This window comes from Symsagittifera roscoffensis, chromosome 7, assembly GCF_963678635.1.
Source record: "Symsagittifera roscoffensis chromosome 7, txSymRosc1.1, whole genome shotgun sequence".
In the NCBI taxonomy this organism is placed as follows: domain Eukaryota; kingdom Metazoa; phylum Xenacoelomorpha; order Acoela; family Convolutidae; genus Symsagittifera; species Symsagittifera roscoffensis.
The window spans coordinates 12281617-12291816 of NC_087068.1; the positions used below are offsets into that span (position 1 = coordinate 12281617).

The 10200-nt window shown below is 35.1% G+C and overlaps 2 protein-coding genes across 2 annotated transcripts; both read left to right on the top strand.

Moving 5' to 3' along the window:
* Positions 1 to 1353: 1353 nt before the first annotated feature.
* On the top strand, positions 1354 to 5544 carry LOC134851399 (cornifelin homolog A-like). The gene is made up of 3 exons (XM_063867463.1): positions 1354 to 1506; positions 4055 to 4283; positions 5140 to 5544. Exons 2-3 carry the CDS (start codon positions 4092 to 4094, stop codon positions 5266 to 5268), a joined length of 321 nt encoding a protein of 106 aa, XP_063723533.1. The 5' UTR covers positions 1354 to 1506; positions 4055 to 4091; the 3' UTR covers positions 5269 to 5544.
* Positions 5545 to 6673: 1129 nt separating this feature from the next.
* Positions 6674 to 9674, top strand: LOC134851068 (cornifelin homolog A-like). Its single transcript, XM_063866971.1, has 3 exons — positions 6674 to 6946; positions 7461 to 7736; positions 9312 to 9674. Exons 2-3 carry the CDS (start codon positions 7521 to 7523, stop codon positions 9456 to 9458), a joined length of 363 nt encoding a protein of 120 aa, XP_063723041.1. The 5' UTR covers positions 6674 to 6946; positions 7461 to 7520; the 3' UTR covers positions 9459 to 9674.
* Positions 9675 to 10200: the final 526 nt, after the last annotated feature.

A 10200-nucleotide genomic window follows, 5' to 3' on the forward strand; every position in this document is an offset into this window, starting at 1 on the left:
GGGGCGAACCTTTGGGTCGGCTGGGTGTTGAATCCCTGAGGGGGAGAGGTAATTTGTTCGCCCCTCGCCAACCCACCCCCCCCCCCCCCCCACCCTCTAAATCCGCTGATCCTTCCAATGCTCAACGGCTCCAAAATTAATCAAATATGAGAAGAGAACTTAACACCAACAGCTTTCCCATACAGATTTCCACCCAAAATTGGTTCAGAACTTCTCATTACCTTGGATATTGTTTTCAACTTAGAACTTGCTAAAATTTTTATTTAATTTGGCAGCGTTTTTTCCTTTCACTTGGACATAGTTTTTCGAAGATGATCAAGTAAAATTAGAAGTAAAATGGGAAAATGCCATAGATGGCACCAGCTTCTACAAATATAGGTTAATAATATGTTGCCCGTTGAAGAAATAAATTTAGATTATTTCTCATTACACCCCTCAACCGACAGCTTACTCGGAAAATGCAGCATTCCGCCAAGAAACGTATAGGAGAGTCCTTAAAAAACTGGGGGGGGGGGGGAAGAGTGGATAATTTTTGTTCCGACTTTCAAAGCTTTCTATTTCAAAGAGTTGCGCAAGCGGAAGTTAATTATTTAATATTCAATTGACGCATGCTAATTGATTCACATATTGGACTAAGGGGCATTAATTTATCCTTGTGTGCTGTAAATTGCAAATAACGGGCTTTTAAAATTTTTATAAAATGGTAAATTTTGAAAGTTTTATCATTTGTTTTGCCAAAGTTTCATCAGAACTACAAAATGCAGTCAAAGAGTTCAAGGTTTCGTTTCGTTTTGATACGAGCAGACTTAGTAGTATTCGTAGGATTTCTTAAACTCAAAATTCTCAGATGTTTTAATCTTTCTTTCAATTATTTCGATTTTTTTTTCTGTTTTATGATCAAGAAGTTAGATTTTTTCGTTCTATTCCTATTTCTTTAAATTAACTTTTTTTGTTACCAGGAAAATAAACAGTAAACAGGAGTGGCTGCTGGAAATACGGAGGCAGTCGATGTTATGACGACATTGCCTCGCAACTTCATCTCAAAAAGCAAATGTTTAACAAAACAGTTAAAATTCCACCTTCTTAGCGTTGCCATCTTGTCAATACATGCTTAAAAAGCTGAATGTTCTAAAAAATTAATAGACTAAAAAAAGAATAAACTGCTTGCAAAAATAAACATCTGCACATACTGCGCTGTGAAAACATGGTGGAAAATATGACAAAATTGAGGTTTGGAAAATTGCTGAGTGGCATTTAAAAATGTACCATGTATTTTTTTTCGTTTTTGCTTTGGCTTCGTTTCCATCACATTTGATTTATTATTGAATTCGAATGCCACACATATTGATTTGAATGGCACGATGGAAAAAGAAAAGTAAAAATCCGTGCAATTTTGTAACAGATTTAATTTTTAATATCTTTTGCAACATAATACTCGCTTGCGCTTTGTTATAGTTACTGCTCAAATAGAGTAAAAAATTAAACCGCGCTTTTAGCACAACAACGGTAAGGATATTTTTTAGATAACAAAGTTCATTTCTAAGTCAGTAAAAACAAGTTTTAGAGTTTTAGATTGTGCGTTAACGGCGCAATTAGGGCCTACTGGGAATTCGGGAATGTAGGCGGGGGGGGGGGGGGGGGGGTCAGAGGTTTGGTCAATACTCTTTTTGATGCCCCAGCAATAATAACTTTTACGGAGAATATTCTTTGAATATTCGCAAATTTATTACTTAAAACCTGACTTTGTCACCGATACAAAAGCTGCGGACAAAAAAGTTTCTTGTTGAAATGATACATGATTCATTTTGATACTTTTTTTGCCACTGTCAGCAGGGAAATCAAGACGCCAAGTGAACATACTTTTTCAAAATTTTTCTGTCGATCGAAACATTCTGTAAAATAAAAGAAAACACTATAAAGAAAACACTATTCGTTTTCAGCTATGAGCAGCAATTTCCAACTATTCGCCGATATATGGGCTTTATATCTGCGCATTATTGTTCTGACCTTCGAAAAAAAACGGAATATTTATGCTCGGTGTGTTTTTTTATTCAGTCAGTTTTTACCGATCAAAATAATAATTTTTAACAGAAAATTTTTAAACCTCATTGATTATATCGACTCCCTGAGTTCAAATGTAAAAAAAATTCTTATCTCCGATTATTTTTTGTAAAGTTCCTGGGGTTTGAAAATTGCAAAACGTCCATAATCTGGACTAAATTATGTGGTCTTTGAGGAATTTTGTGATAATAATGAAATTTTTATGCGTGGCGAATTATGTCGCACAGCAAAATCGATCCAAATGGAATTGAGGCTAGCTTATTAGTCGTATTAATTCGTAAGACACAAAACTTTACACCGATATTGGCCAAAATTTTTAGTTTTTCAATATTTTTTTTCCTTAAAACTATTTGATATGAATTAAAAGACAGCCGGAGCAATCAGGGCTTAGCCCTGATTACGAGCTGTCTTGTTTGTTCGTTTATGATTTAGAACAGTTTTTGCGCTTCCAGTCAGTGAAAGGGCAATTGCGCGCCAAAAACAGTTTAAAAAACGCCTACAACTTGTTTTTTTTCAAAATTTGTCAAAACAGAGTTTTCATAGTGTTTTGAGAGGGCCTGGAAGATTAGTTTGGTCGTCTATTAAAATTTTTTGAATAGGAGTAAGATAATAAGAAAAATTATTTCCTTCGAGTTGAAAGTTTGCTTATTTTTCAGAAAAACCGCTTTTAGAAGCTGCATTTTCCTTTCCTTACAGTTAAAAATTTTTTGAAAAATCAAAAAAAAAGTTTTAAGAAAAAACCTTCGAAAAACTGATTTGTGAAAAGTGAAAATTGCGCCACAAATTTTTTTCATAAATGGCCTAAAAAATTGTTTTTGGCCAATTTCTTTCATTTTTTTGGCCATTTGCAGACAATTAGTTGAAACAGGATTTTCATAATTTAATGGAGGGCTCTGAAAATCTATTTGGTCGTCTAAAAAAATTTAAAACGAGCAGGCTTATAAAGAAGCTTTCCTTTACTTAACGTTGAGATTTTGGTTTTACTTCAGGAAAAATGTGATTGTTTTTTGTACATTTTTAAATATATATAGAATTTTTTTGAGAACTGAGGTTTTGAACATTTTTGGTTTGGAAGTTTGTGATAATATTCTTTTTAGACAATGTTTGTGTTTCTTTAAAATTTTATCCAGTTGTCTGTTTTTTCGATTTGTACCTATTGCTTTTTAAAATTGTAATAATTTATTATTTGAACGCGTTGCCAATACAGTTTTTCGTGGGTTATGTTACATCGCACACGGTAGTCTCATTCTACAAAAATAACCAAAAAAAGTCAAAGTTTGTTGGGAAACAAATTATATTCTGAGCGTAAAATTTTCGTCACGCACAGCTGTTTTGCAAATGTTTTTTCAAGATTGTACAATTTCATGAAATTCTCTGGAGAAATAAATTCAAGTTTTGCCTCTCACGCTTGTATTTAAAATCACTAACTTGATGAGTGTGTGGTTTTCAGAATTCTAAGCAGTGCTGCCTCTTTCAATGAAGCTTAAGTGCTATGATTTTGGCCGTCGCAGTTTTTTTTCAGAATTCCTCCTATTTGTTAATTTAAATATAATGTTTTCAATTTTAACATTGAAGTTATTTGAAACACCTGAAGAATAAATAATTACTCTTCAATATCCAACTTTAAGAGTTTACTTGAATAAAATTTGGAATCAATTTTCTTAAATCATATGCCGCCTCTTCTTCTGTGGATCCGGGAATAGATTTTTGGTTCAACTATACATAAAGTTTAAAAAATATATTACAGAATGCACTAAGTTGAGGCGTCAATTGATATTAAAAAATGGTCATAAAATGTCTTCAAAATAAATTCTCTACAGTTGATGTTAAAGGGTAAAAGTTTATACTTTTTTTTTCAAATAATTTCAAAACTATACTGATACTTAAGCCAATAAATAATAAACAATTTCAGCATCACTAAGCTTTTGTGTCTCCTTAAAATATTTTATTCGATTGACAGGCAATTGAAATTGAGAGACTGTTTCAACTTTAGGTTTCGGAACCAAAACCTAGCGAACAAGCTAACAACAATGGGAGAGTGGAACTACAGTCTGTTCAGCTGCTTCGGCAACATCAAAGTCTGTCTTATGGGCTATTTTATCCCCTGCTACCTGGAGGGAAAGATAGCTGAGTCATTGGGGGAGTCCTGCATCATGCACGGATGTGTGTGGCTCATACTCCCAATCACTAACTGGTACTGCCCTGCTGTGATTCGTGGAAAGGTTAGTCAAATCAATATTTTTCCATTCTTCACTAAATGTAATTTCCATGAAAACATTAAATGGTTCAACATCCTCAGAATTTTCACAATTCGAAACAAACTTGAAAAAGTAGATTTTTCACACATACACATGACCCTTTTGGTAGAAATTATCTAAAGATAAATTAGTTTTGATATCAAAAGTTTGGGGAAAATCTCATTTCGGCTGAGCATTTTATTTTTGCAGCAAAAGTTTTTCGATTTTTCACCCGTTCAGATCCATATGTATTTTCGAAAGATTTTTTTTTTAAAATCAATGTGTCACATCAAAAGTGTCTGCCTCAACTATGGCAAACGTTCTTCTACTTTTCCTCCGAGAAGTCTAAGAATATCATTTGTCATTGCAGTGTTATGGCTTAACATATTTAACTGAGGTGCGACGAACAAATTTGTTTGGAGTGGTGCTTTTTATTTTTCTGAACTAAATTTTTACTTTTGACATCTGTTGCTATTTAATTGTTTTCTCCTCCCACAGAAGGACATTTATTTGGTCGTTTTTATGCAAACAAAATATGTAATGAATTGAAAATTTATAAAATGTTTAGAAAACTTGTCCAGAAAAATTGTCCAGGAAAATTGGGATCAACCGTACACTTTCCTCTTTCCCTCCCCCCCCCCATAGGAAAAGGGGGCAAAAATTGAAACAATCAACCATTTGAACTAAAAACTCAAAAATTTTTTGAAAAAAATAACAAAAAAAAACGAAATTATTTCTCTATTTTTTCTACTAGCCCGAGATGACTGTAGTCGGAGCAATCGTTGCTGCGTGCAAAGCATCCAGCTAATCTGGTCAATTGTTAGCTTTTGCTTCTTTGTAGGTGCGTGAATCGAAAGGAATCGAAGGTAGTCTAATTATGGACATTCTCATGATCTGTTTCTGCGGAGCATGTGCCATCTGTCAGGAGTACAACGAAATGGGTCTGGGCGATGCACTCGCCAGAAGCTAGACCAACCCCCTTCCAAACACTCTTCCCCCTCCCCCAACCACGAGTATTCTTCAGCTCCTTGCTTGATCTAGGAACACTCTCTCACAATCGAACGTGTCTGGGGGTTTAATATTATGTTCAGACGAGGTGCTCAGATCATAAACTCAATTTAAATCCTTTCCTTGCTTAAAAAATATAAATGAAGTCTTTGGTGTCGATATATTTACTAAAAATAAGATGGCTCTTGAATTTATTATAATGACAAACTGTGGTTGAAAATTCAATCGTTTTTGTTTCTTTTGTTTTTCATGCGGGTTTTCCAGCACAGCCTAGTCATGCGACACGCGATTTTATCAACATTTAAAAGTTAATGTGTTTTCAAAAATTTTGAACTTAAGTTTTCCTCTCAAAAAAAGCATTGTATCAAAAATCTCGAACGTGTTGAAATGTCGTGGCCGATTTGTAAGTTCAATTTTAAATAAAAACAAAAATTAAACTGTGAACTAAACAATCTAATAATATTCACACCAGCGGATATAGGGGGGAGGGGTGGGCGGAACCCCTGCCTTTGAATTAATTTGAGATATCCATTTTTGACTGACTGACCCTAAATTTTTCAAAGGGCGCCTTCGGTGCCAATATATACTAATTTTGAGAGGGAAGCGCGCCCCGGTCTAAATTTTTGGTCTAAATTTTCCAAAAAGTGCCTATATCGCCTTGCCTTTTTTTGGCCTGTTTTTTGCAAATTTGCCTGCGGCGCAGAAAATTTGGTCAAAGTGGGGTGTTTATAGAGATTTGGGAGAGCTCAGAAAGCCAATTTGGCTGACCTAAAAAAAAGTTCGACAAAATTTTTGAAAATCCGCCCCCTACCATCGAGAAAACCCTAGATCCGCACAAAAAAAACCAACGCCAATTGAAACGAGAAAAGTTATAATAATTTTTTTAATGAGAAACTAGTTTTTTTGCATTTTTTGGCCATGGAATAAAAATGAGCTTTAAGAACTATCTTCTATCATTTTGAATATTGCTTTAATTTTTTGAAATCAATCGCTCTATTGGTTTGCGATTTGCACGTTTGATGATATGACGTTTTTCAATTTTATCTAAAAGGCGCAAGCTTCGAATCAATAGTTCTCAATTTAGCGATTTCGATTTCGCATCATTACAATTAACAGGGTTTCAACATGATAGGGCGAAGACTTTCAAACAAAAATCTGGGTTACAACAAATAATACTATCAGTTCAAACTTCCACGGATGGAAACAAAAAGCCCACATAAACTAATCATTTCAAAATGAAGTAACAAAAGCTCTATTCTTTGCTCTTTGTGCAGAACCATCAACAATCACCAATGTATTACTCACACAAGTAGGACTCTTTTTTACGCACGTTTTGGTTTTCAATTATTATTCAGTTTTCTTTATTGAACTTTTTGTTCATATGACATGATTTCTTCAGTTCTTCGTATGTTTTTCAGCATTTTTATTCTTTGCATGCTTTAAATTGAGATAAAAAAATGAGCAACGTGTAAATTCGGAGGTATAACTTTGTGGTCGCGGCTTGGCAACTACAAAAATTACCAAAACAAAACCAAAATACATCAATGATTAATTAGGTGTAACTCTATTTGATGTGTACTACTCACAAATTTACATTTTTTCATTGTTTTACTCATTGGTTCAGGTGCATATAAACTCAGGTAAGCTTGTTTGACTAACTTTGAACGCATCGAATTTTGATTTTAATATGAAGTTCCTTCACACATTTTTCTACTAAAAGTTTCCGGTAGTTTTCGGTAGTTTAAAGCCTGGCCGAATGCTTGATGTTTTACAATGAATTTATTCGATGAATTGTGACAGATTTGTGCGAAAAAGCTTATGTTGATTTTTAGAAGAGATCAATCATATTGTACTTAATCATATACAGTTTGAGAAATTCAAAAACAAAAAAAATTAGAAGTTTTTATCTGCCTTTAAGTTAATTTGAAACGGCAATCCGAAAATGAAATTGAAATAACAGTAAAAAAAAACAATTAGCCTTTATGAAAATTTTTATCAGGGATGGGTACAAGGGGGGGGGGGGGGGAGGGGGTGGGTGGGGAACCTAAGTTCTTCTGCCATTGATAAAAATAATTTGCTTATTTAGTTTCTCCGTATGCACCAAAACTAGTGACGCTTGATTTCATACAGGTTTGAGTTTTGTTTTTGTTTTAGTTTATAAAAAGTCAATATTCCAGCGCGGTAAAACAACAAACAAACAGGTAAATAATCAAGATGGGCGAATGGAACCACGGGCTGTTCGGGTGTTTTGACTCGTGCAAGACTTGTCTACTGGTGTATTTCTGTCCCTGGTATGTGGCCGGTATGATTGCCCAGTCGGTGGGGGAGAACTGCTGTCTGCATGGGTTCTGCTACTGGTGTTCAATACCCCTCCCCTGTGGATGGTTCAACCCCTACAGTTTGATGTTGCGAACAGGAGTCCGACAAAAGGTAGCAATTCTTCTTAATTACGCAGTTGAATTAATCGTCTAATTGTGATGGACGATGCTTAAACTGTTTGTAGCGACAATTTACACGGATTGTTTTCTTCCCAGATCGAAAATCAATGCTGTTAATGGAACCATTGTTGGTAAAGATCGACCTATCTACTATACACACTCTCCCCTCACCCCCCCCCCCCCCCAACGCGATTTTTCGATCGAAATTTTCCAAAACGTGCCTAAAACGCCTTAAAAAAAGTGCCTAAATTTCAAAAATTTTGTCAAATTAGGGTCAAATTGGTCAAATTCAGAAATTCCTACATCCGTGCCTGCGTACACTCAATTGGATGCTAACGTAAAACAAGTAGTTTTTCAGATCTGACTATTTAGAAAAAAAAACAAAGCTGTTTTTATTTTCGGATCACTCAACAATAATCAACTCGAAAGCTTTCTTGGGATGCCCGTCTGTTCTTACAGTTGCATTAATTTTCGTTGTTTTTTCCTTTTTTTTAAAAAAAAACTATTTAAACAATTTTCACGTTCAACAATCTGCTTAAAGTACTGGAGGTGAAAGTTACAGACGCTAGTTAACTTTCAAGCCATCTATTCTTAAAAAAGGTGCGGCGAAAAAAGGACGAACATGAGAGTTTCTATTCTAGTTATTTCAAGTTTTCTGGTTTTTGGCTCATTTGAAATAATATTAACAACCGAGTCGGTCAAAAAACAGGAGTTCGGTCGGCGCCGCGACGATTAAGAATAAGTGAAAACGGGTGCAAGCGACAAAGGTCTGGCGCAGGGCCCGATTCGAATGCGTCGGCCATTTGCACAAATAATTATAAGGCGCTTCTTGTCTCTGGACCAGCAGCCATGCAACACATATAAGAACGATCCCACCTCTTAGTTGTCACATCAGAAGGTGTCGCACTTAGCCAATCGGATGGTTTCAGTGAAAAAGTTTTCAAGTTGTCTCGACAAATGTTCGTAGCAGTAGTCGAAACTTCAAATTCATAAACTTCCAAAAAAAACTTCGTTTAGACAATCAAAAATTCACAAAACTCTTTACTTCACGGAAAAAAACTTCACGAAAAACAATTCAAAAACTTTGAGCTGTTTTATTATTCCCATTCTTTATTGTAAGAAAGGCAATTCGTCGCAAGGTACAAAATTCTCTTTTGTCCAATCGCTGAATTAGTCCCTTATAAGGATGGATATTCGATACTAAGTGTCAGAAGGGACAAAAAACTGATGCTATCTATACCTTTGCTGTTTTCTGTTTTTTTTTTCGGGATATGTTTTTGCTGGCTCCCTACCCTAGACCCTGTTTTTCAAGATCGGAATGGATTTCTCCAGATTTATGAAAGTTAAGAAATTTCTGTAATCAACAATGTTTAATTTGTTCAAAACTCTTGGTGTTGTTTTTTTCTGAAGTTTCTGAGTGTTAGGTTTTTGAAAAATTGTCCAAGTGTGACGATAATATACATTGACTGAGTGAACTCGTTTGAAAATTGCATTTTGTGCTGTAATTTATTTCTAAGCGTATGAATAGAATTACAATTAACTGCCTTATTTTGAAAACAATCTTTAGGTGAGATCAACGCGTGGAATTGAGAGGAAAGAGAAGGACGACCACCTGCACGTGCTTACCTTGATGGAAGACGCCCTCTGCGTCCAAGTCTGCGGAGTCTGCGCTCTGTGTCAGGAGTACAATGAGATGGAGATTGCGCGCAAATAGACCAAGAATAGATCGCCGAACAAAAAACAATTAACAAACACCAACAAGATTCTAGAAACAACAATTAAAACCCTGAAGGATCAGACTGCTCATTAAGTGATCCCGAATAAGTTTTGCTCTATGAAATATTGACAAACTATGAAGTTTATACTTTTTTGACTCGTGTGTGGGGTTAGTAAGACAAGAGCCTTGCCTCAATTCAATTTGGATCGATTGTGTGGTGCGGGATAACTTATCACGAGTAAAAAGTGCGTGTTGCAATTAGAAAACCAAAATTTAAAACAAGCAGTTTGCTTACACGCGTGTCAGGTTAACATAGTGGTGTGCGAACTCAAACAGGAACCACGAGGATCCAGGGGTCAATCCCCCGAAAGAAAAATTCGTTCGGAATTTTATTTGACTAAAAAAAGCACGAGAGCATAAATAGCCGTTTAGCAACAGATTTTATTGTAGTGAAATTTAAAAAAAATTGCTTCAATAAAAGATTCGCAACTGTTTTGGTAAATTTTTATCCATAATAGCTACATAGCGCGGATGCTTAGCGACTTGCATGTATTCCACTTAGCTTGCGCAATTAAAAATGAAGATAGCAAGTTACTGTTCATGCAGCACAGAATAATGTTCCGACCACAGTCTTAAATAATACCAAAATTTTTTTTTTACAAATTGGCGTCGTTTTTCTTTCTGCATTGTGTAATACAAAAATCTGAACAAAAAAAATAAATTAAGACTTATTTGAGAG

What these genes read in the sequence shown, in the direction of transcription:
- LOC134851068 (XM_063866971.1), top strand. Translation starts at nt 7,521, where the DNA reads ATGGGCGAATGGAACCACGGGCTGTTCGGGTGTTTTGACTCGTGCAAG. An exon ending in GAACAGGAGTCCGACAAAAG is followed by an intron (nt 7,737 to 9,311) that starts GTAGCAATTCTT and finishes AACAATCTTTAG; the next exon opens with GTGAGATCAACGCGTGGAAT.
- LOC134851399 (XM_063867463.1), top strand. Translation starts at nt 4,092, where the DNA reads ATGGGAGAGTGGAACTACAGTCTGTTCAGCTGCTTCGGCAACATCAAA. An exon ending in CTGCTGTGATTCGTGGAAAG is followed by an intron (nt 4,284 to 5,139) that starts GTTAGTCAAATC and finishes GCTTCTTTGTAG; the next exon opens with GTGCGTGAATCGAAAGGAAT.